Raw genomic sequence first — 24,517 nt, 5'->3', positions numbered from 1 at the left:
TTATTCTCATATGGACCTGTCTGATGTGTCAGAAATAAAGTTCTCATTCATTCATTAAAGGCCTGTCCATAGTATCTCCGAAATGTTCGGAGATGTTGGACTTTCCGACGAGCAAATTTTCGAACTCTAATTCGGTCTATTGCTTTTCAGAAGTCGCAAGGGACATAATTTTATGGTCGAAAAGGACCAAAGTATGGACAGTCTAATGACGAACTCAATACGCCACCGAAACGGACAGCAGAGGGAGGCTATGGATGTAATGTGTCAGCGTTCACTGCTGTGAACCGTGAAAGAACAACAGCCTGTGCGTTGTTGACATTGCTCTCAGAATGCTCAGAATGTATCTCTCCCGTGTCTCGAGTTGCAGGGAAAGATTAAAAATAGAATGGGAAGTGCATCGATTCATGAGAACAGACTGAACCATCCAACTTGTCCATTGATACATCAATTGGATTTTCCCGACATTATAAATTAAGGACTTGGCCTTAAAAGAAAGCACTAATCAATCATATTGGTAAATCAGCTATACAACGTGCAGCGCAATAACGTTAATTTATTAGGCAGCGCTGACAGGCAGCATTTCTTTCTGAGAGAATTTGACAGCACAACTGACAGTGTGTAGTGCAGTGTGGGAGGGCTTGCAATGACAAGCTCAAATTTCCCTGTGATAACCGCCTGTAATAATTGCAAAGCACATTAGTAATTCTGATTGTGTCTAATAAACCATGTTGTCTATCGATGCATGCGCGCGTTACGTATATTACACATGCCCTCTGTCTGCTGGTGTTTGGGACACGCAGGCACAGACACAGGAGAAGAGGGGTGGAGGATAAATTGGTCACAAAAAGTAGGGAAAACCGTTTTCCGCAGTGAGACTCGATCCCACAAACTAGTGGGAAAAATGGATTGAGGAACACGGGTCGGTAAGCCACCTCCCACTATCTGCAGCTCGACTGTTGACCAAGAGAAGTACCAAGAGAAATCAATGGAGGGGTGTCATTGACTATTGTACTGAATTCAGGAAAGCTGTAGTAAATACATGTAAAAAAGGTTTAAGCGCAAGCCGGGGCGAAACACAAAGGAAAAAGGGAATCCCGTTTCTCAACGTGGGTTCCGGGGACCACCAGGGGGTGTCCAAACGGACGTTTACTGGTCTGTAACTCTGAGAGTGTCCTGCTGGAACCAAATGAACCCGTTATAAGGGTCCATTTGGACCCGTATTTGAACCTGTTAGATAGGTCCATTTGGTTCCATCTGGACACTCTCAGAGTTCAACTGTAGATTGGGGTCCCTGAGTTTTAAAATGTGGGGTACGTGGCCTAATGCATATCAAACTGGCGGTCCTTGAAATTAAAAAGGTTGAAAATCACGGATGTGGAACTTTTAATCCACCCACGTGGTGAACACACTGACACCATCCAACGCACATGGTAAGCACTGGAACTGCTTATCCACCCAGAGAGTAAATACTGGAACTTTTTTTTATTCACCCCCAAAGTCCAAAATCCACTGGTGTAAAGTAACTAAGTACTTTTAATTAAGTACTGTACTTAAGTACAGTTTTGAGGTATTTGTACTTACACTTGAGTATATTTTCCAATACTTTTACTTACTCCACTACATCTCGGATCCAAATATTGTACTTTTACTCCACTACAATTATTTGATAACTTTAGTTATTACTAGTTACTTTGCAGACATACATTATAATATTATAAAACATACATAAACCATTTTAGCCCTATTTCATACTTAGGCTGTTTGAAAATAGCCGATCTACAAGCTCACAACGCGACGCGTTGTGAGCTTGTAGATCTGCTATTTTCAAACATTTAGTACTTTTACTTTTGGTACTTTAAGTACATTTTGATGCCAATACTTTCATACTTTTACTCAAGTAAATTTTGAATTCTGGACATTTACTTGTAGTTACATCTACAGTAGTGATACTTTTTGATACTTGATACTTTTACTTAACTACAAAATGTGAGTACTTTTTCCACCTCTGCCAAAATCCTCACGCAGGATTTTATTTTGCAGTCAAAACGTGGCCACAGGAAATGCACACTTCTTCTAGGCTGGCAAACTTCAGATGCACTTTTAAACAGGAAGCGCTGTGTCACTGTTGACTCACACAATGCTCAGATGCTTCCATCATACAGTCGGTGCAAAGGAAGCAAGCGCTGGAAATTATTCAGGGGTAAAAAGCAGAGCAGAGCTTTTAGATCTGCTACTTTTAATGCTTTTGTGTGATGCTCAGCTGTAGTGCGATCATGTAGGGCATTCATTTACGAAAAAACACAGAATATGGATAATAAGGAGCACTCGAAAAATAACGAAGGAGAGGACGTAATATCAAGGTACTTTATTCATGTTTAAACCTGAATAAAGTACCTTGATTTTATGTCCTGTATTTTTCGAGTGCTCGGATCGCTCCTCTTTTTCAAGTTTTGATTCCCGTTGATCCTAGAGGCACCAACCTACATTTTAACAAAATGTGTAGCTGCATTGAGCACCTAGTTGATCTCTCTTTCACTGTATAATTATAGTTATACTGTCATGTACAGTACAGTACAGTACAGTACAGTACAGTACAGTACAGTACAGTACAGTACAGTGCTGCAATGGGCCAGTAATATTCATAGTGAAGGGACATTATTCATTTCTATAACAGAATACTAGCGCTCACAGAACTGTCCTTTATATTTATATATTTAAGTTGGCATGATAGACTGCCTAGCACAACATGCGCATATTGGTGTGGAGGCTTCATCAGCATTGTATCATTATTCATTTGCCCGTTGGGATATTGTGGTTATTGGCACGGCTCGTGTGTCTCTTGGCCAATCACACTGTGCAGCTGGCTCTTGTAATGAACCGCATGTCACAAAAAAACTATAAATAAACTGTAGCATCTATTTGTCCGACTAGATAGTAATTAATAAAGACAACACAGCATTTGTTTGCTGTTTTTATATCCATATTCTCATTTAGAGTGAGGCGTCCTGATATATTACGTTTTTTTTTTTCCCCCTCAATATTGGGGCACCTCATCTTGCTTTATGATTTGCATAATCACCACTCAGCACATTACTTTCCCCTACCTATTAAACTCTTAAGCATTATAGCCAAGTTGTTCTCAACACCCTCAAATGAATATCCTTACCTTGTATCTCCACATTTCTGCTTTTTTTTAAGTTGTAATGCGGTACTTCATTGAAAAAGAAGAGTGAAAATAGCAAATCTACAAGCTCACAACGTACCGTAGTCACATCACGACACAATGTGAGCTTTTAGATCTGCTATTTTTTTAACTACTTCTTTTTCCTTCTTTTTTTTTGTGTGTGTGTGTGTGTGTGTGTGTGTGTGTGTGTGTGTGTGTGTGTGTGCGTGCGTGCGTGCGTGCGTGCGTGCGTGCGTGCGTGCGTGCGTGCGTGCGTGCGTGTGTGTGTGTGCCAATGGCCCCTTTCCTCCCATATGGCTTCTGATTGCATTCCAGGTGTCTTTAATTTGCTTCTAAACGTTGTTGAAAGTCTACGCTAAATCCACCACAGTGGCAGCGTAGCCTCGTAAGGCCTGTAAGTCTGGGGAAAGCCTGGCACTCTGTAAAAGAAAGTGCGGATCTGGAATGACTACAATACTGCAATGTGTTCCCTGTAACTGCAGAGATTAAAAACCGCTTTACTGAATTAACTTTGCCATATGAAAAACGAAGTCACTTTACAGGCGAGACTTTATTAGCCACTTAGGGCCCTATACAGTATACTTCATTGAGTGGAGTCCCCCAGAGGTCTATACTAGACCCCCTCTTGTTTTCCCTCCATAGTCTACTCTACACCAAACCTCTTTGCCGAAAATAGCTAATTTAATTGGCAAGCTTGCAATGTGTTACTGTACGTTGCGATACCTTTTGAATTTGTAGATCAGCTTTTTTTTAAGGTTCGCCCCAGAATAGAGACGCTACGGTTCGTGAAGTTAAAAACGTAAGCCCTACTTTGTCGGACCCGTACGACAAATAGTGAAACATCTTTGCCAAAATACAGTAGCTTGTAGTTGTGAGCAGTTTTGCTCTTTTGTGGTTGAATTCAAACGTAAAGGTTTTTTAAAAGGCTTCCTACCCAATTCAAATATAATCGCCGGCCCCTGAATGCAATAGAAGAGAAGATTAATTACACATACAGCAGATCCATGTAAAAAAGAACAACAACCGCAAAGCCAACTCACTTGTAGCACAAACACAGGCGACCCGTCCAGCTCCTCTGTGACTGAGCCATAATACTCATTCATGGAGAACACGGGCGCTTCATCGTTCTTGTTCACCACGTTGACCACCACCGCCGCGTAGTCTTCCCACTTGCCGTCCGAGGCCAGCACCAGCAGCTTGTACCTCTTCTGGCGCTCGTAGTCCAGCGGCTGGGCGATGAAGATAGTGCCCACCTCGGGCTCCATGTCAAAAACGCCACCGGTGTTGCCAGACGTGATCTGGTAGCGCAGCTTAGCGTTGGCCCCTGGAGAGGTGGGTGCCCGGGAAATAATGCATAATGGGAGAATGTGAATTTCAATGAGTAATTTAACGCTGTAAACCAATTTGCCTTATAGGGGTAATAAAGCTAGTGAAATGGAAACAGAAACTTGATTAGAGCGACATTATGAGACTGTTAAGTAGCAGCAGCTTTCCTCCAACCCCACAATACCACCTCCCTACATATAGAACCTATTCAGAGAGACTCCATGGCATTGGCATTCTTTTAGTTATTAAGAGCACTGCAGTGCTGTACCGTTGTTGCTCTCAAACATTTCTATGTCAAGGACACCCACATTGCCATGGACGTCCATTTGAAAAGATGTTGTGCCTAAGATTTGTCAAGATTTGTCAACATTCTTTCAAAAACATGTTAAAGATAGTCGGCTCATTTCGAATAGCCGAAAAATAACATAGAGCTTACTGTAAGTGTTTAAACGGTTTACAGTTTTTCTGGGGACCTCCTGAAAGCGCCTCCAGGACCCCACTTGGTAAGCCGGTGTTGGAAGCCATACTGTATGAACAATATGAATAATTTATTATTAGGCCGAAGGAGTAAACCTCACCGGCTAAACCTACAGTAAGCCTGATATAAACATCCTGGAATGGTGTGCTGGTGCCGAGTTACACAAGGGTATTAAACCTCACTTCTTCAAAGACCTCAGCCTTGGCTTTCATGTTCCCCTTACTCCATTTGATTACTTAATTAAATGGAAACGGTGTACCTTATCACCGCAAAACTTAATCAGACACTATACACTAATTAAACAAAGAGTGAAAAACAGAGCAGAGGTGTACAAAGCCGTAAAGCAGGTGCTCTGCTACGGTCCTTGGGGTGTTGTCTAGTGGTTCTCAACCTGTGGGCTGAGGACCACTGGTGGGTAGGGATGCAGTTTGTACATTTTTATTGATAATGAGCACTTTATCGATCCTGCTTATTGAGCCAGGTTTTTATCGAGCCCACTATTGAGCGTTTTCTATTTGTGAGGATGTGATGGATGTGAACATCTTTTTACCTGACTTGCCCAAAATAAGTGCGTCGGGTTGAAAGTTACTTTCACTATAATTTCACCAGCTAGAAGGTAATCCAATGAGAAAATGTACTGTATATAAGAATGACTATTCAGATCATAGGTTTCTCTCTCCCCACTTACAGCATAGACAGTTGTAGAATGCTGTACTTAATAATCTAATCTAACAATAAGACTCTTTTGAGTGGTGCTAACCGCTCCTACGTATGTCTTTTTTTCTTTTCAATTGTATTTTTCATTGTAAAAAAGTTGCCCCCTATTTATAAAAATAAATAGAAAAAGTAATTGAACGCATAAGGACGATATCAGTCACCAGAACCAAGGACGGTTGTTTTCAATGAATTAATCATGGTTAAAATGGAGTTTATGAAGTTACAATGGGTTTGTAGGAAGTTAAAATGAATATCAAATATCTAAATATTCCATCAAGCAAGTTAAAAAACGGTCTGGGGTGCTCAAAAAAACAAGAGTAGACGTTAAAATGACCTCAAACATGTTTGCAGGAGTCCTGGACATGAACATGTTTGAGCAGCACCCCTACAGCAAAGAGGGAGTGGATATCTGGATGTTTTATCAGTGCTGTCCCCATGGAGACCACCTAATCTGGCTATCACGGGGAGTAAATAATCTCCTGGAATCTACAGTCGACCCTTTTCAATTGGCCGCCGGTTTGGGGTGCAGTCACTTCAATCCTGTGTAAATACTCTAATCTGGTGCTATTAACACAGCCAGCCCTAGCAGGCAAAGTGCTCCCTACGTCCCTGTGGGATCTGACAGGCTTACAGCAGGGTAGATCTTTTTTTTTTTTAAAACAAGACAGATGGAGTTTACGCCTGATTTCTACTTAATGGCCTCAAAATAATGAGAAGTAGAAGTAAAGTTAGTCATGCAAATGATTTGAGTAGAGTAAGAAAGTTTAGGAAAAATGCAACTCAAGAGCTGTGTTTAAATAATCAGAACGTAATTGAAATGTCTAAAATAAAAAAATGATAAGTGATGGTGGACAAGGAATAAAAAATAAATATACAGACGGGTTTCTTGTTTACAAACATTGAGACTAAATGCACAGCTGACTGTATCATGTAATCAATTCCTACCAATCCCCAAACCTGTTGTTTTGGGGAGCGCTGGTTTCATTGGCTAATTTTGGTACCGACCCTGCGCACGCATCCAGTTCAGTAAATGGTAAATGGTGCATTTATATAGCGCTTTTAATCCAAATCGCTTTACATAGATTGTGCATTACATTCACCCATTCACACACACATTCATACACCGGTGGCGGAGGAAGCCATGCAAGGCACCACCTACTCACCGGAGGCAATTAGGGGTTCAGAGTCTTGCCCAAGGACCCTTCGACTATCAGTGTAACGTGGACCAGAAACCCGTCCATATATAAATGGCTGATGTCTCACTGAGCGAATTAAACAAATGTGCAAATAATACAAAATGGTAGACAAATCATTTGGGGAAACGTGTTATTTTAACCTTAAATGAATATAAATATAAACATATAAAACAGTAAAATAAAAATAAATAGAAATTCTTCACAATGTTCTTGAGTAAAAGTAAAAGGTATGTTGCATAAAAACTGCATTTTTTTTGGTTAGTAGTACAATTAATTCAAAATGTTACTAAACTATGTAACTGAGCAAAATGCAACTAATTACTACCCACCTCTGCAAAGTATAAATCAGGCTCTTTAGCCTCTCAGGCGTAAGTGCTACAGTATAAGTTTAGTGTTGTGCTTTCTCCACTGCTATTCATCATTGGTTCTGCAGTGTGGCCTAAGCCTCACCCCACCTCAACATAAATACTTGATTAAAACCCATTTAGGCCTAGAATTATTTAATGCTTTAACCAGTGAAAAAATAGCAGATAAACAAGCTCACAGCGCGGCACCGAGTGCCGCGCTGCGAGCTTGTAGATCTGCTATTTTTGAAAAAGTCGTGAAAATGTGTGCAAATCTTTGAATATATGTATTTTTAAAGCGAACATTTTAACTAAAATTTTGCTTCTGGGGGGTCCCTGGAACAAAATATTTTGAGATGGGGGTCCGTGGCCAAATAAATATCATTTTGGGGGTCCTTCAAATGAAAAGGTTTGAGAACCACCATTAAAGTGAAAAGGACCTTTTCTTTGACGATGGCTAGCCAGATTGCTGACATAGAAACATACGTTTTTCAAAAAATCTTCGGATTCAAAAGACACTTATAGACTTGGGTCAAAATTCAAATTTTCACGATTTTTCAAAAATAGCAGATCTACAAGCTCGCAGCGCGGCACTCGGTGCCGCGCTGTGAGCTTGTATATCTGCTATTTTTCAATAGTTAAAGCATAAAATAATGATACACAATACTGTGTACCCGTTCTGAATTGATTAACAGCCCCCACCATGGCTGATGAAGTGGTCTTACTGTAGGGCCACACGGCTGTACAGGGGATGAGCGAGTACTTTATCACGCAGATCCCGCCCGCGGCCCACCCACCGCGTTGTTCTGTTCTCAAACATATGCACGGTGTGCATTATCATGCAATAAGCACATGGATGCTCTCCTAGACCCTGCACTCAGCTCTGCATGATTTAAGCTCAAGAGTAAGTGATGTTTTTTTTTTTTGTTAAAACAAAAGTTTAATTTTTTTTAGTTTTTTGTTAGAAAGTTATAGCTCTTATTATGCTGATCTGTACTGATCACAGTCTGTGTTTGTTCAGTATGGGTCTCCAGTGTCTCTCCAGAACTTTAGTAAAAGAAAAAAAAAAGAACTAAATGCATCCAATACATCATCCAATCAGTAGAGAGCATCCTTTTATCAGCGTCCCAGTTCCAATTGTGTCTGCCCACCCCCTCTCCCACGTTTGTCTCATACTTTCCAATTTCACTTCTTCCTATCCTGTACTGTATTCACTATCCAGTATACTGTAAATGGGAAATGGTGCATTTATATAGCGCTCTTTTATGCTAGGCTTTACATAGATTGTGCAGTACATTCACCCATTCACACACACATTCATAGAATACACCGTTGGCGGAGGAAACCATGCAAGGCACCAACCTGCACATCGGGAGCAATTAGGGGTTCCAAGTTTTACTCAAGGACACTTCGAACACTAACTCTGGGAGAGACCAGGATTGAACTGGGAACCTTGTGGTTCCCATCCGGCCGCTCTACAGGCCACTCTATACCCCTGAGCCACTGCCGCCCCATGCCCCCTTCCGCCTGCCTCCTGAACTGTGGCAGTGCTGGGAAATCTAAATGATTGACTGACATTTAGTACCTTTTCTAGTGTCACTCCCAGAGAGAGAGAGAGAGAGAGAGAGAGAGAGAGAGAGAGAGAGAGAGAGAGAGAGAGAGAGAGAGAGAGAGAGAGAGAAACGGATGTGGAATATGAAATCTTGAAACTTTTTAGAGGTTTTAGAGAGGTGTAAAGAATTTTACATTGTCCATCGCGACATGAGACCAGATCTGGGTATTTGTATATACATTTTATCATGATATGGAAAAAGTGTTGACTATTCCTGGTATAGTCATAACCTTCATAAATGGCAAAACATTTTCATAAATACAGTACAGAAAATAGACAAGCTGATGTGAGCTTGTGAATCAGCTAGTTTCGCTTTTGGTCACTTTTTGAAAAGCTGAAATGAAAATTTATATTAGCACCACAATATGAGATTATCGCCACAATATAGATATCAGGCTATTTGTTCAAAAGCATTGTGTGATAGTTGACATTGTCGCTGTCGGGTGCAAACCTCATACGTCCAAAACTGTTACTTTTTTGGATTCAAATAAGGAAAATAGCAAAAGTAGCAGTGGATCTGCTACTTTTTTTAATTTTTATACAGTGTATACTGAGGACGGAGGTGAGGCCTGCTTGCCCGTATTGTTATGCAAAGCAGCCAGTAGGGGGAATGAATGATGATAATAAATAATGATAATGAATACCTACTCCTCCCGCGGGGGAAATTCAGATATCGCAGCCCAACCCAGCTGCTTTTTTTTATCAGCTTTAACCCAGCTGAACTCAACCCAGTGATGCCCACAAGGAGCGCAAGGGGGAAGGGGAGCAGTGGTAGCTGGAGTGGGGAATCGTACCTGCGACCTCTGGGGCCTCCGGAGTCCTAGGTGTGGACACTAACCACTCAGCCACCACTGCTCAATAAATGAAGCGTGGACCACGCCGTCACACATCTTGACGGCGCGCATGCACGCGTGCATGTGGGGGGCACGTGCGTGTAGCTTGAAAAGAATGGGGACGTCGTACCTCTGCGCTCCTACGGCATCTCACCCCTGGCCATAGGCGATTCTAGCCTCTTCTAGCAAGGGGTGCAAGACAGGCTGGTTTCCTCATGCACTTCGCAAGCGCGTGCGGAAATCTTCGGGTTTTGTACGGTTTATCCTGTTGTTTTAACAGGTTTCTAAGGTTTCTTTTTTACCTAATTGTAACACTATATAGTACTGACTGCACTTGTAGGTATTTGTACTTTACTTGAGAAGCCTATGTCCAATTTTCCAGGATCTATCTACTCCATTACATCTCGGATCCAAATATTGTATTTTTACTCAACTATTTATCTTAAAACTGTGGTTACTACTTACTTTGCAGATATAAATTATAATATCATAAAACATATTATAACTTTTATAATAAGTACTTTCACTTCAAGAAATTCAAGTACTTTTTCCACCACTGGAAATGTGTTGCCGTTGTGGAAGCTTGCAATGACTTTATGAAGTTTTTCAACCCCCCTGGCGGACAGGGGGTGCAAGTGCACCCTTTGCACCCGCCTTTGCATATTGCCTATAGCAGCCCTATTAGGTTCTCCTTCCCTGGCAGGGCCCAACATGTGAGCAAGAGGCTCCTTGGTATTCTGTAGCGTCATCAGCAGGCTCATGTACCTTCATCCTCGTCGTTAGCGCTGACGGTGACGACCGTCATGCCCACATCTGCATTCTCGTCCACGCCGACCTCATACAGCCGCTGAGCGAACACCGGCTTGTTGTCGTTGACGTCGCTGATGAAGACCCGCACATATGCTGTGTCTGCACGAATGACAGCACAGCACACAAATGTGACATCTAGATACACACACACGCACGCACACACGCACGCACGCTCTCACACACACACACACGCACGCACGCACGCACGCAAGCACGCACGCACGCACGCACGCACGCACGCACGCACGCACGCACGCACGCACGCACGCACACACGCACACACGCACACACGCACACACACACACGCACACACGCACACACGTACACATACACGCACACGACACACGCACCCTTCCCATCTGTTCGCGAACACCCAGATCCATTGTCACTCGTCAGTGGGAAGATGCACTTAACCTGACGCAATATGTCTCATTGGCATGGAAATCAGGAATAGAATTATTCGCAAGAGGTGCTGTAAATTACATAAATTATTCATTTTTTTTGGGGTACGCTTTTTATTGTTTTAGCATGGAGAACCATTTTTTTGGTGCCAAGAACAGCAGTAATGGAGCTACGGCTCTTTAACAAGCTGCTTTTTTGCTATAAAGTAGACAAAGAGCCACTCAGAAGGTTAAATATGTATGAGTTGACTGGTTTTTATGTGTTATGGATTCCCTCGTTACGCTATGTGTTTCTTTAGCTGGAGAAAATATGTTTTTTTGGCTCAAAGAGCTAATTTGGAGTCACTGTAGTAACACGGAATGGTTGAATGTGCAAAATACGGCTCAATTTTCGCTTCTCTCCCCATTTCCCCGCCTTATTGGCGTGTCCCAGGGGCAAAAGCGCAGAGACAGGTAATGTTTGCAGAGGAGATGAGCCCGTCTGCAGTGGAAGATACCGGTACGTGGAACAAGGCGAAGCCAAGGCTCATTGCAAATGCTAAGCAGCCCCGGCTATCCCAGGAGAAGAGGCTTTGCCGCTATGGAACGCTACCGTAACGCTATACCGTAACCCCTAATACCCTCCCTTCACAAACACCCGCTGAGGGGCAAAGTGTGAATACAAACATCCCATTACGTCACCCTAGATCTGGCCAGAGGCTTTTAAAAACCCATTTAGGCCTAGAATTATTGAATGCTTTAACCAGTGGAAAATAGCAGATATACAAGCTCACAGCGCGGCACCGAGTGCCGCGCTGCGAGCTTGTAGATCTGCTATTTTTGTAAAAAGTCGTGAAGATGTGTGCAAATCTTTGAATATTATGTATTTTCAAAGCAAACGTTTGTAACTCATATTTTGCTTCTGGGTGGTCCCTGGAACAAAATATTTTGAGATGGGGGTCCGTGGCCAAATAAATATCATTTTGGGGGTCCTTCACATGAAAAGGTTTGAGAACCACTGACATAGTCGTCTCTCAAGAACGGACTAACTGAGCTCCATTTAAGTGAAAAGGACCTTTTCTTTGACGATGGCGAGCCAGATCGCTGACATAGAAACATAGGTTTTTCAAAAAACCTTAGAAGGATTCAAAAGACACTTATAGAATCGGGTCAAAATCGATTTTTCAAAAATAGCAGATATACAAGCTCGCAGCGCGGCACTCGGTGCCGCGCTGTGAGCTTGTATATCTGCTATTTTTCAATAGTTAAAGCATAAAATAATGATACACAAAATGTGTATCCGTTCTGAATGGGTTAACACGACCGACATGTCACAATGAGCGTGCGATAGGCAAACGCATGGACCCTGATGGCTGAAGGAAATTTACGGTGGAAACGCATAAAGGGCTTGTTGTGGGAATCCGTGGCAGAGCTATGCTGTTTGGTCATGGTCGTGGAATGAATCAAATTAAGATTCACTTTTCAAAGTCTATCCCTGGGTGCAAAACCAATGTAATGTGATGACTGTTTTAAACGCTGCGCACAGACCAAGAAATCCTTGCATGTATTCGGTTCTCTGCACTGCCCGTGGGGACCGAGAGAAAAGAACAATGCTACTCGCTGTGAATGAAGACATTGCATCTCCAGGTCACCTCAAAGTCGACTAAAATAAAATATCTTTTGGAATAATAATTATAATTACAATTAAAATGGGAGACTGATGAAGTAAATCTAAACCACTTAAAAGCTTGACCGGAGTCCCCGAGGGGTCTTCACTAGCGCCCATTCTTTTTGCCGTCCACACCAACATCTCTTCACTGGAAATAGTCCAATATCTCACTTATTTCCCCAATTGTTCCTTTAAATAATTTGTAATTTTCACCACAATGGCGCCGGGTTCAAAGTGGTTAAGTCTGCCTGTGAGTTTTATAAATATTTAACCAATGAACAGAGCTAGTAAATAAATAATAACTATGTTGGATCCATTGGAACACGGGTTCTTCTTTCCCCCATTTCCTGAACAGTAATGGTTTTGGACACATTTTTTTGCCCTTTTACTCCCCAATGTAGTTATTATGCCAATTGAATCCTCCCCAGTCCCCACACACATTGTTGCATGTTGTCACTGCTGTTGTATGCTACTGGCTCACCTGCCAGTCCTACTCCTCCCGCCTAACAATCCATGCTGACAGGTGCCGCCCCAGACCGTAGCAGTAGGTGCGATGTCTAATATCACCCGCCCCACCCGCCCCTGAACGAAATAGCGTTTGTGTGTAGACGCTCCACAAAGCCGGATGGTATGAACCCATAGCTATAAAACACTAGATACCTCATCCGCCTCTGCAGTTCATTGGAGCGATGTGTAACAACTGGAGTCCGGACGTCCGGGAAAAAACAAGGGACCGCTGCCAGTCAAGTGACTACTGGCCAATCACAGCGCGTCTTTTCCGTGACTTATCAATTCAATAGAGACACACGGGCGCCTACAAATTCACGCCCACAATTGAGACAGCGGCCCCACTTCGGGTAAGGGAGAATGGTGTACTGCAAGCCAGCCCATAGAAAGTCATTGAATTCAATTGTGGTTAGCCTACTATTAAAATAATCCTACATGACCTGAAGACTATGTTGATTTAAATAAAAATATATTTCCAAATGTATGGACTGACTCTACCAACATATCTTCTTGTTTTCTCAATAAATGATGTGTGTCACATTAATTTGCCACTTGAACGGATTACCCATAATGTTAACAGAGTAGAGGGGACAGAGCAGACAGAGAACCTGTCGCTTTTCAGTGACATCACTGTCTTTACTGCTATGCATTTACGAGAATATCTACAGAGTGAATTCTCCAGGTTAGAATTCATCAAAACATTACTTGCAAGAAGCAAGATGCGTTAATTTCCCAAAATAAATAGCCTAATTATACATGAGAGACAAGTGTATCTGGGTTTCGAAAACCTCAATGGATGCGTCCATGACGTGTGTACCATTCCAAAGCTAGCACTTTTGACTCACTGTTGAAGTATATTATAGTATGTTGTGGGTTGTGGGTCGCATTTGCAATGGCACTTATATCACATTAAAAAGGAAAATCAAACAAATGGGACACATTATTAGAACACAAATAAAATCCCTACAACCTCCATATTCAACCAGTGAAATTACTGTATTTTACGATGCCTCTCATTGACAGCTGCACACCATTCTCCCTTACCCGAAGTGGGGCCGCTGTCACAATAGGGGGCATGAATTTGTAGGAGCCCGTGTGTCTCTATTTAACAGAGCTTTATTGGCATGTTGCCATCCAGTTCCTGATGTTGCACTGCTCAGCTGTTTTTACAGGCTGCATACGAAAAGACCCACCCCCACCTGCCTCTAATTGGCCTGCGTGACGCACGTGGAAGCGATGCACATGGATTCCCTCGGTCCCCCGATGCATATGCACCAGAGCCGAAGGAGGCGTCTACCTTTCTATGCAGTGGAGGTATGTATAAAACGACCAGTTCTAACCTGAGTTGGGTTGTTTATTCTTGCCGGGACGGGCCGACTCCTGGCCGTCCTCTGACTGTACCTCCAGCAAATAGGAGCTGCGGGCCTCGCGGTCAAACACCGCCTCCGTGTGGATGGTGCCGAACTCTGGGTCAATGCGGAACAGCTGGTGGTCCCCGCTGCTGTCGCTCAGGAGCGAGTATGTGATCTGTGGAGCACATTAGAGACTTAAACCCCATATGGTTGAGCGGAGACTCTCAGGGCTCTATACCAGTGGTTCCAAAACACTGGGTCAGGACCCATCTGTGGGTGGCGGACACATTTTTATGGGTCCATTAATCTTAATCGTTTCCTACATTTTATCATAACATTTTCAAAAAACATTCCCCAAAAATGTAAGATTTTCATGAATAAAAAAAAAATATATATATAATGATTTTTTAAAGTCATAGGAAGTAGTGGAAATAGCCGATCTACATTGGGTCCCGGGCAAACGTCTAAATTCTATTTTGGGTCTCGACCTGAAAAGTTTGGGAACTACTGCTCTATACTACTGTAGTATATATCTGTGGGCCGGACATAGAGTTGAAAATAGCTGAGTTACAAGCTTGTAGAATCAGACTTCATTGTAACATCACGGGTTTACATGAGTAAAGAAGTGGGTGAAATTATTTTTCATGCAAGCTTATAGTTTTCAGGAAAGGAAGGGGGGGGGGGGCAGAGAGAGGAAGAACAAAGATTAAAACACAGGAAAGAAACTGGTCAAAAGAAATATCAAAGATATGAGCATTTATGCATATAGCATGAAAATGTACACAAAGATATTTAGTGTAGTGCAAGAACAGGAGGGTGCCTAGTATAGAGTCCTGGGGGACTCGGGTCAAATACGCAACGCATCTAGGGCTTAAGTGGTTGAAAAAAAGGTATTTCCAGGCAATAATCTAGCAGAAGCTGGGAAAATGAAAGCCTTTCTTTCATTTTGTCATTGTTCTGGCTTCTCTCCGTGCCAGATCAATAAGCCATCACACAGATGCCATGGCACGGCTCCCAAAACGACCATATCCAGTATGATAACTGTGAATCACCAGCTTCCACATACTAGTAGCATCCATGGAATGATCATCTAACTCAGGGGTCTTCAACAAGGGGCCCGGGACCCCTAGGGGGTCCTCAGAGTTACTAGAGGAGGGGGACGCCAAATCTTTGTGTGATTGGATATTCTTTTTTTACATTAAGCACTTGAACTAGAATTCTGAGGGGAAATACAAGCTCGAGAGCTTGTAGATCGGCTATTTTCGGCAAAGAGATGTAGAGGGGAAAAAGAGCAGACAAAGCAGACAAAGCAGTCAAAGTACAGAGTGATAAGTCAGGCTTACTATGTATTGACGGTTTAAGTGGTTTAATGTCTGAAAATACACATTAACATGCTCTTATTTGACATGAATTTCAGCTATCAGTAAAAACGCCTAGCTCTTTCAGTGTTTAATGTGATATAGCAAAGCATAAATGCAAACATTTACCATATATCATATGAATTGTTTGGAATTAATACAAAGTCAATGTATGATGATGATTTGTTAAGTTAAAATTTAATAAACCAAATATCCCCCGGGTCAAAATGACCCGCGAACAGAACGAAGGTGAAGTGAATATGAACAGAACTTAAGGGTTAAAAGTGGAAAAAGTAACTAATTAACAAGCTCAAAACGTATTGCGATGCAATGCATTGTTACCTTGTAGATCTGCTGTAATTGCTATTTTTGAGCGGTGGTCACACCGTCTCCATTGCGTGGCCGTGTGTGTGTGTGTGTGTGTGTGTGTGTGTGTGTCTGTCTGTATGTAGCCTGAGGAATGTGTAGCCTGAGGAATGTGTAGCCTGAGGAATGTGTAGCCTGAGTGACCAGAGAGGTTGAGCATCAACTGCAATACACACACACACACACAGGCACCCCCCCCCCCCCCCCCACCACCACCGCTCAGTTCACACGGGTGTGATTTTTATTATATATATAGTATATAAGGCTTATGTGGTTTAGATGATGAAAGGTTATTTGCATACTGCCGTTTACACACTGATCTCAGATGCAGATCATGCAGTGTCTATGTGTAGACACACAAACACACCACAGTACAAACCTGTCCATTAAGACCCAGGTCCTTATCATGAGCAGAAACGTGGAGGACAACGGTACCAATCTGAGCTCCCTCGGTCACTGAAGCCTCGTAGATAGAAGACGTGAAAAACGGCACGTTGTCATTGACGTCTTATAGGGAAGAGACAAAGAAATATTATACCACCACAAACACAAACCTTAAAGCTGCCACTCATTTGTGACTCCTATTTATTTTAACCAATCTATAGTTGAAAAATATTTGAAAACCGCAAAACAAAGGGTATTTCTCAAATATAGTATATCATATAATTAAATATTCAAATCCATTTTTTACACATAATCAAATGTTTTATGCTCATGGTTCACCAGGAGCCTGGATGGCTTGGTTCCAAGCTTAAAATAATGAATATAAATATTTTCGGAAACCTCTTTGGCAGAAATGAATAGGCTTTTGATCCCAAAATGGCCGCCACTGCTATGCCCTATCCCAGGGTTCCCCAATTAGTTTTCCCCAAGGGCCAAATTATGTCTAGGATACCAAGCCGAGGGCCACGACATTGCAGGGGGCGACGGTGGCGTTCCCACTACTTCAGCGACGGTTCAGATATGGTCGTTGTCGGGTGAAAATCTTGTATGTCCAAAACCGTTCGTTTTGCATTTATCATTTTAAAAATGATTTAAACTAGTGAAAACAGCCGAGCACACAACGTGTACAAGCACACAACGTGTACAAGCACACAACGTGTACAAGCACACAACGCCTCGCGGGTGCGAGGCGTTGTGTGCTTGTAGATCTGCTGTTTTCACTACTTTTGTGCAACGGCCTTGTTTGATGAAGCAGAGCTTTACTTTGCGAAAGAACGTACACATTTTGAGATACAGGTTTTCCAACCGACAACAACGATATACTAGTGTTGTTGCTCCTCTTATACCACCATTATTACTGGGGTTGGTGGGGGCCAGACAGTAGACCCCCGCGGGCCGCCTATTGGGGAACCCTGCCCTATCCTATACCTCCCCAGCCCTGTTGAATGACCGGCAGATGTTTGGTCTCCCACAAGAGATACCCAGGGGGCACACGTCAGTCCTACGTCTCACTACTCCGACTACGTGGCTACGTGTGTGGTTAGGGTTAGGGTTAGCGATAGGGTTAGTAATGGGGAGAGTCGGAGGAACGCAACTTCGGAGTAATGCGTGTCGGAACGATGACACGCACCGCGAGGTCGCATGTCGCCCTGAGGCGTCTTACTAGTAACTTTGGCTATTTGTAAATAGCCGATCAACAAGCTCATAATGTGATGCATTGTGAACTTGTAGATCTGCTATTTTCAAAATATATATACATTTTTTTAAGATAACTCGTGGAACGGGACATTCAGCATAATGAGTGCTTTTACTGCCAATACATTTGCAGTTATACTCAAGTAAATTTTGATTACTGGAATTTTACTTGTTAACAGAGTGTTTCTTCATTGCAGTATTGATACTTTTACTTAGGCTTTCCCACCACTGCCTACCTGTAACGTTGACGTAAACGGTGGTGAACGTACTGCCTACCTGTAACGTTGACGTAAACGGTGGTGAACGCGGCCAGCGGGACCGCCGCCACATTCTGAGCCCGAACCCGCAGCGAGAAAAAGGGCGTGGTCTCGTAGTCCAGCGGCTCGGACACCAGGATGGAGGCGGAGCCGTCGTCCCGGTTGGGGGACAGGTAGAAGCGGACCGGCATGTTGGTCTCTGGGACCATGCCGTCCTCCAGGTTGTAGGTGACTCTGGGGTCCCCCAGCTGAGAGGTGGCTTTGATCGTCTGAAAGAGGCCACAATGTCGCTCGGTTATTATTTTCTTAAAGGAGTAGTTAACCCAAAAAATTACACACCCCATGAAGACTTGAATTCATGGAGATTTTTTTGTTTTGTTTTTGTCGTAATTCCAAATTCATCCAATCAGAAGCGAGAAGACTTTTTTTTTTACTCACATTTTAATCACTTTCAATTTTAGTTGTTTATCCTTTATCCTGTATGAGTTCTCTCTCCTGAATTGGGTGACATTTTTGTCCCGATCTGATTTTTTATCCCCTGTTTACTAAAGGCTGCATGGAGAGAAGGGGAGACCCTGCAACAAGACTAAATTATTACGTAATGGAGAACTATAATAACACTTTAAAATCATTTTCATCACCTTTAACTTAAATAATAATAATAATAATAATAATTTGATTTCTATTCTTCCTCTACATCAACTATTTAGCCGGGGACCCCCTGGAAACCTCTTCAAGGACCCCCGGGGTGATGTCGGACCCCATGTTGAGAACCAAGCGCTACAGGAGATGTTTGAGTAAGATCGTTTTCATTTAGTCTCCAAGAAAAGATCAGAATTAAGGCTAAGCAGAGTTGACCTTCTTGACTGAAGCCGAGCCAGACCGTTAAGTACAACTGAACTGAAAATCAGACCGTGTCAACTGGGAGCTCATTATCCTCTTCTAAATAGCCGACGGTGCTAGTATGTCCTTGCCAAAAAATCTACCGTACATGAGCGCCATCTGCTTTCCCTCTAGTTTAAAGCCATGCTGTGCAGAGAGCGACAGATTGCACCACAAGTCATCTCAAGCGTTAATATGGAAGAATAATAGACGTTAATGTACCGGTCTCGTCCTCTAGGGCAGGGGTTCCCAAACCTTTTTGTCTCAGGGCACTCCATAAATATCTTTTTAATCCGAGGCACCCCTACATTGCGATGCGAGGCGTTGTGTGCTTGTAGATCGGCTGTTTTCACTAGTTTTGTAATTTGTGCGACGGTCTCGTATGATGAAGTAGGGCTATGCTTTACCAAAAGACGTAAACATTTGAAACTTGGAGATACAAGGTTTCTGCCCGACAGTGACGATATTTTAGTGATTATGTTGCGAGGAAAACGTTCAGATAATAGCCATTTTGGTAAGAACTGACTGAAAATAACTTTGTACTTCAAGTTTAAAATGATACTAAATATTTTTTCAAGTGTCCAAATAAATTCCAAATATTATCAAATGATCTTGCGGCACCCCTGGACTGCTGTCACGGCACCCCAGGGTGCCCTGTCACCCACTTTGAAAACCCCTGCCCTAGGGGGCTGCGGTCAGATTAGATGTACAGTATGAGAAAATAAATCGGCCGTCTCTACATTAGAATAACTTGAACTTGTTGTATTGTCTTTGAAAAGCACATTGTATGCACGTACATAACAAAGAATTTGTGTCATTTGTCTATCCTTTGTCACATGACAATTGTGCAATATTTTAGCTGATTATGTCAGAAACATCAAGGTTCAAGGGTACTTCATTATGCACATGTTTATGCGCATGTATTTAAACATACAATATACATTTCCTGAGGGTTATCTACAGTAATTAGGTTAGGGGGAGTGGTTAGGGTTGGATTTAACCAACTAATGTTCACACCCATTAACTAGCTCTGAAAGTTGTGAGAAAAAACATTGTCCTTGACAGTTTTTTTCTCACTTTAAATAAGTACATCTTCAACTATTTTCAGTTGTCAATGTATGACACAACCATCTGCACGATTTACAATCTACACTTTTATAATCTGTGGAAAAAACTGAAAAAAGACAGTGCTGACATAAAGCACAGAGCGTGCGATTCCATTTGAGGATTTAAGTTGTTGTTGATGTTGATGTACATACCACTTCAGATGGTCTGAAATGGCCATATACAGGATGGATGATCATAGTCTTAAAAAAAATCTGACGGCCATAAAACTGCATTTGTACACGGGTCACGTTTTGAATGTTAAGATTGGAACAGAATGCTTCTAACGTGTACAGTACTTTGAGCACAAAGACAACATGCAGTGACTGTAACACAGCTCAAACATTATAGCACACACGCATGCACCACAAAGCGGTGGAGGAAACATTTTTGAAACATTTTGACAAAAATGTCATGACATTCTGCATAAAGAGTTACATTTGGTACTTTGAAAGAGGTGGTGCCATAGTTTTGCACTTTTTTTCTGTTTTGTAAGTGTCTATGGAGTTATCATTACTGTAATAGACCCACAGGTGTGGTTATAATGCAAAAAATGTCTTCCCTGTGTATTGTTAGTTACTTCCTGAATCAAAAGGCCCAGCTGAAAAACACTGAGTTAATGTCATCATAGAATCATTCCCTTCCCTTTTACCATTGTAGGTGTGGCTAATTTCAGCTGGTTCACCACCCACCTGACAACCAGGCATACTTAATTAACTGGTTGGTGTGGCCACATAAAAACATAATTTTAAACTTCACACAAGGATTTATTTTAATAAAGGACTAGTGCATTTCTACATTGTAGTATTGCAGTGGTTCTCAACCTTTTCAGGCCATGACCCTGCAGTAGATTAGAGTTTATCATGATTGATTATGTATGACGTTATAGAGAGGATCATGTATTCATTGATTATATTAATATCTAGGTCTGTATGATGATACTAATACCTAGTTAGATAGTTAGGAGTCGAGAAGTCTTCAGTAGGCCTCAGTAACTATTGTTTTGGTAAAGCCTATCTTGTTATGGTACAGCTCGTTCCAGAGGCCTTGAAGCCACACAGTATAACTCTAGTGTTTGACCATTCTTCTTGGCAGAACTCTTTTACCACTGACCAGAGTGTTAATTGTACTTCTGTCCATGATATCATGTTATATAAACTTGACCACACCACCACCTAATATAATTGTCTTGTCTCCTCATTTTCTCATGATGATTTGATTGATCTGAATTCCACCACAACCCCCCAAAATAGAGCCGAGGCATTACATTCTGTTTGACTCGCTTCCACAGATAAATATACGGTAGATGTGCTATTTTCAAAAATGTCTTACTTGGCAATTTGGACAGAGTTTGACTGTTTTGATTACTTATTTTAATGTATTCATTATTTATTAATGTATTCATTATTGTATTTTATTTTACATTTTAATTAAAAGGCTCTTAGAAGGTTAAATTGTCACTTTAGAAACATGTGCAGATACTCTGTATACATTTATTCTGTATACAGTATAAAGTGTATCGTACCGCTATGGGTGTGTCTCTGGCGGTGTTCTCAGCGATGACCACATGGTAGCTCTCTCTCTCCCACTGAGGCGGCTGGTTCTTGACGTTGGTGATGGTGACCGCCAGCTCCACAGACGTGCTGCGGTTTCCCCCGTCTGTGGCGATGATGTCCCTGGTGATGTAGGTCCTCTGCAAAGAAACGGCACAAGCTATTAGTTCCTAAAGTGGGTTCTCAAAGTGGGGTCCCCAGGGGGTCCGCAAAATAATTCACAGGGGGGGGGGGGTTGTAGGATGTAGGAGTGGATAGCACCGCTTAAAAAAAAGAAGGAAACAGATTGTGGAAAGATGTATTCCAAGCCAAGTGACCGATGGCCTCGCGTGACAACAAACCATACATGAGCTGTTGAGGGGAGGAGCAAACCAAGCAATCCCCACCATCCCTGACATACGAGGGACAAAGCCTGCTCGTAAGTGTTCCCATACAGTACAAAGGCATTCCCATTGATGGGCCGTTCAGTAAGCACCTGCACACTGCGTGCAGACACACCCTTCTCTTTCCTTGCGATAACAACAATAAAAGTGTGGTCTTAAAAGTTTATGAAGACATGCTTGTCATACAGCAATACAGGCACATGTTTTGCAATGCCTGACCTGAGGAAAATGCTTTGCTATAGCTATAATAGAGCCGCTGGGACATTGAGCTTTTATTGAGAAACAGTATTTTGATCTGGAATTCAGGTGATGTAGAACATCTAGCATTCACAACACACCCATACAAGTCTGTGTTATTTCTTTACCCCTTTCAAGTTTCTTTAAAGTTTTCTTAAAAGAAACTTGATATTAAAACTCCAGTCACACACTAAAGCCTAATGTGAGTGACTCATACTAATACTCTTTGCTAACTGTTAATGTCAGCATTCAATTACTGAGACTTAACCTTTCATCTATCAACTGAAATATGCTATCCAAGCAAATAATTGCATCAAACAATTGTATTACTGTAGCACAACATTCAATAATAAATCAAATAAAAAACTATACTGTACTTCTTTCTTTTCGTATTATTTATTTCGAGGATAGTTCTGAAGAACTACAAAGAGATAGCAGAGAGATAATTAGAAAACTTCAAACCCTTAACTATTTATCCTTTTTTAACAATAGTCTATGCATCTTATAAAAGATTCTGAAAGGAGGAATGATCTATTGGCATGCTGAAAGACAATCCTAAACTACGCTATCTACATTTTAAGCAACCTTTCCTTTAGAAAGTAGAACTGTTTGTCAGATTATAAAAAAACAAAACAAAAAACAACAAGGACTCCCCAATGGGTAGCCATGACTGTTGTACACAAGAAACCCAATTTCATTTGTAGTCAAAGGGACAAATCATCAGTACACCAAATATTTGTTGAAGTGCCCTGGATGAAAGTCAACTTTCCCTAAAATAAACGTGCACAACAGGAAAGGCATTGTCATATAATGCCTTCCAATGATCTGTGTGTAAGTCTGACCAGAAATGTCTTCTAATTGGGCATTGTAGATCAAAGCAGTAAGATCTAATAATAGCTTCTCTAGATAATAATAGACTTCTAGAGAAAGTCTGAGGAAGAGCTTGTTATGCTCCAAATGTCAAGTCAATTCATTAAATCAGTGCTTCTCAAAGTGGGTCCGGTACCCCAAGATGTCCTTTAGGAGGTTCAAGGGGGTCCCCAGCCAGGGGTGTCACAAGGGGGGGAAAGTGGGACTGAGTTACTAGGGCCCATGGTGGAGGGGCTTAATTATTTTATACTTTAGCTATTGAAAAATAGCAGATATACAAGCTCATATCAGTACTGTAGTTATATACATGTATTTACCAGTAAGAAGCTTAAGGGCGACAAGCGACTTGGCCCAAACCGTGCCATGTCTTGGCCATCTGGCCAGTGATGTATATCGGACCAGTTACCCATATATGGAGATCCATGTACCGTATATAGAGATGCTGTGAGACCCCACACATGCTAAGCACCTGCAGTTATTCATGCTACTCAGTTATTCGTTATGTGAAGGTCCTATGACGTCTATGACATCTGACATCATACATACAATCCCTTTTTATGCCCATATATGGAGATCACTGTCTGTAGAACCAGCCACACAGATATGGGCTGTCTTCCTCCAAATATGGGCATTCCCATATGAAGTCCTGTTAGATATGGGCTTGATATTGATGACATCAGGGATCTCCATATTAGTGTGGTTCCCCTGACATCACAGTGATGTCAGAGCATGATGTCAGAGTGCCAAACCATAGACCGTAAAAAAGCGTACACAGACATAGACGTGCCGTTTCTCATACTAAACTGCGACCTACAGTCGCAATTACTACAACCTACAGTCCACTGTGCTGTAATAGCACCTCTCTCTCTCTCTCTCTCTCTCTCTCTCTCTCTCTCTCTCTCTCTCTCTCTCTCTCTCTCTCTCTCTCTCTCTCTCATCTCTCGTCATCTCTCTCTCTCTCTCTCTCTCTCTCTTCTCTCTCTCTCTCTCTCTCTCTCATTCTGAGTTTCTGTTAGTATTTGGGTATAATACTTCAGGACCAGATGGTGCTTAAACTTTGCTGTAGGCCCAAGCGGGTGGTCAAGAATAAATTGCAGGTGGTACGATTGATGAAAGCACTGTGGGACAGTGGGAGTGGGTGTGAAAATGGCCAGAAAGCTGGAGGGAATAGGACAAAGAAAAAGTCCCTGCTCTGATACATATACCGCCTTCCTCCTTTGGGACGTGCAAGGTTTTAAATCTGACTCTCTCCAAATGAACCTGGAAATAATTGTATCCCACTCAGAGAATTGTTTTGGGATTTCTGCAAGGCGAGCTTGAAACAAAAACTAAAAAAGGAGTCTTGGGACGGGAGAATGTTCTTTTTTACAGATTCTATGCTTTGTGAGACTCATGAAAGGATTGCAGTGCATATAAATATATATATACGGTATATATACATACATATCTGATTCAAGGGCG

General features: G+C 42.1%; 1 protein-coding gene across 2 annotated transcripts in view; it reads right to left on the bottom strand.

Moving 5' to 3' along the window:
- Nucleotides 1-24,517, bottom strand: part of LOC308294749 (neural-cadherin-like) — a 209,214-nt gene that overhangs the window by 100,752 nt on the left and 83,945 nt on the right. For both annotated transcript variants that reach the window (XM_080737570.1, XM_080737571.1), the window contains exons 11-16: nucleotides 21,539-21,706; nucleotides 18,047-18,296; nucleotides 16,512-16,639; nucleotides 14,397-14,583; nucleotides 10,456-10,599; nucleotides 4,225-4,508 (exon numbers count right to left, since the gene is read on the bottom strand). In XM_080737570.1, coding sequence (XP_080593696.1) covers nucleotides 4,225-4,508; nucleotides 10,456-10,599; nucleotides 14,397-14,583; nucleotides 16,512-16,639; nucleotides 18,047-18,296; nucleotides 21,539-21,706 — 1,161 coding nt within the window. The remainder of the gene's footprint in view (nucleotides 1-4,224; nucleotides 4,509-10,455; nucleotides 10,600-14,396; nucleotides 14,584-16,511; nucleotides 16,640-18,046; nucleotides 18,297-21,538; nucleotides 21,707-24,517) is intronic.

This window comes from Nannobrachium achirus, assembly GCF_963921795.1.
Source record: "Nannobrachium achirus genome assembly, chromosome: 11".
In the NCBI taxonomy this organism is placed as follows: Eukaryota; Metazoa; Chordata; class Actinopteri; order Myctophiformes; family Myctophidae; genus Nannobrachium; species Nannobrachium achirus.
This window is presented reverse-complemented; position numbering and strand designations above follow the sequence as displayed.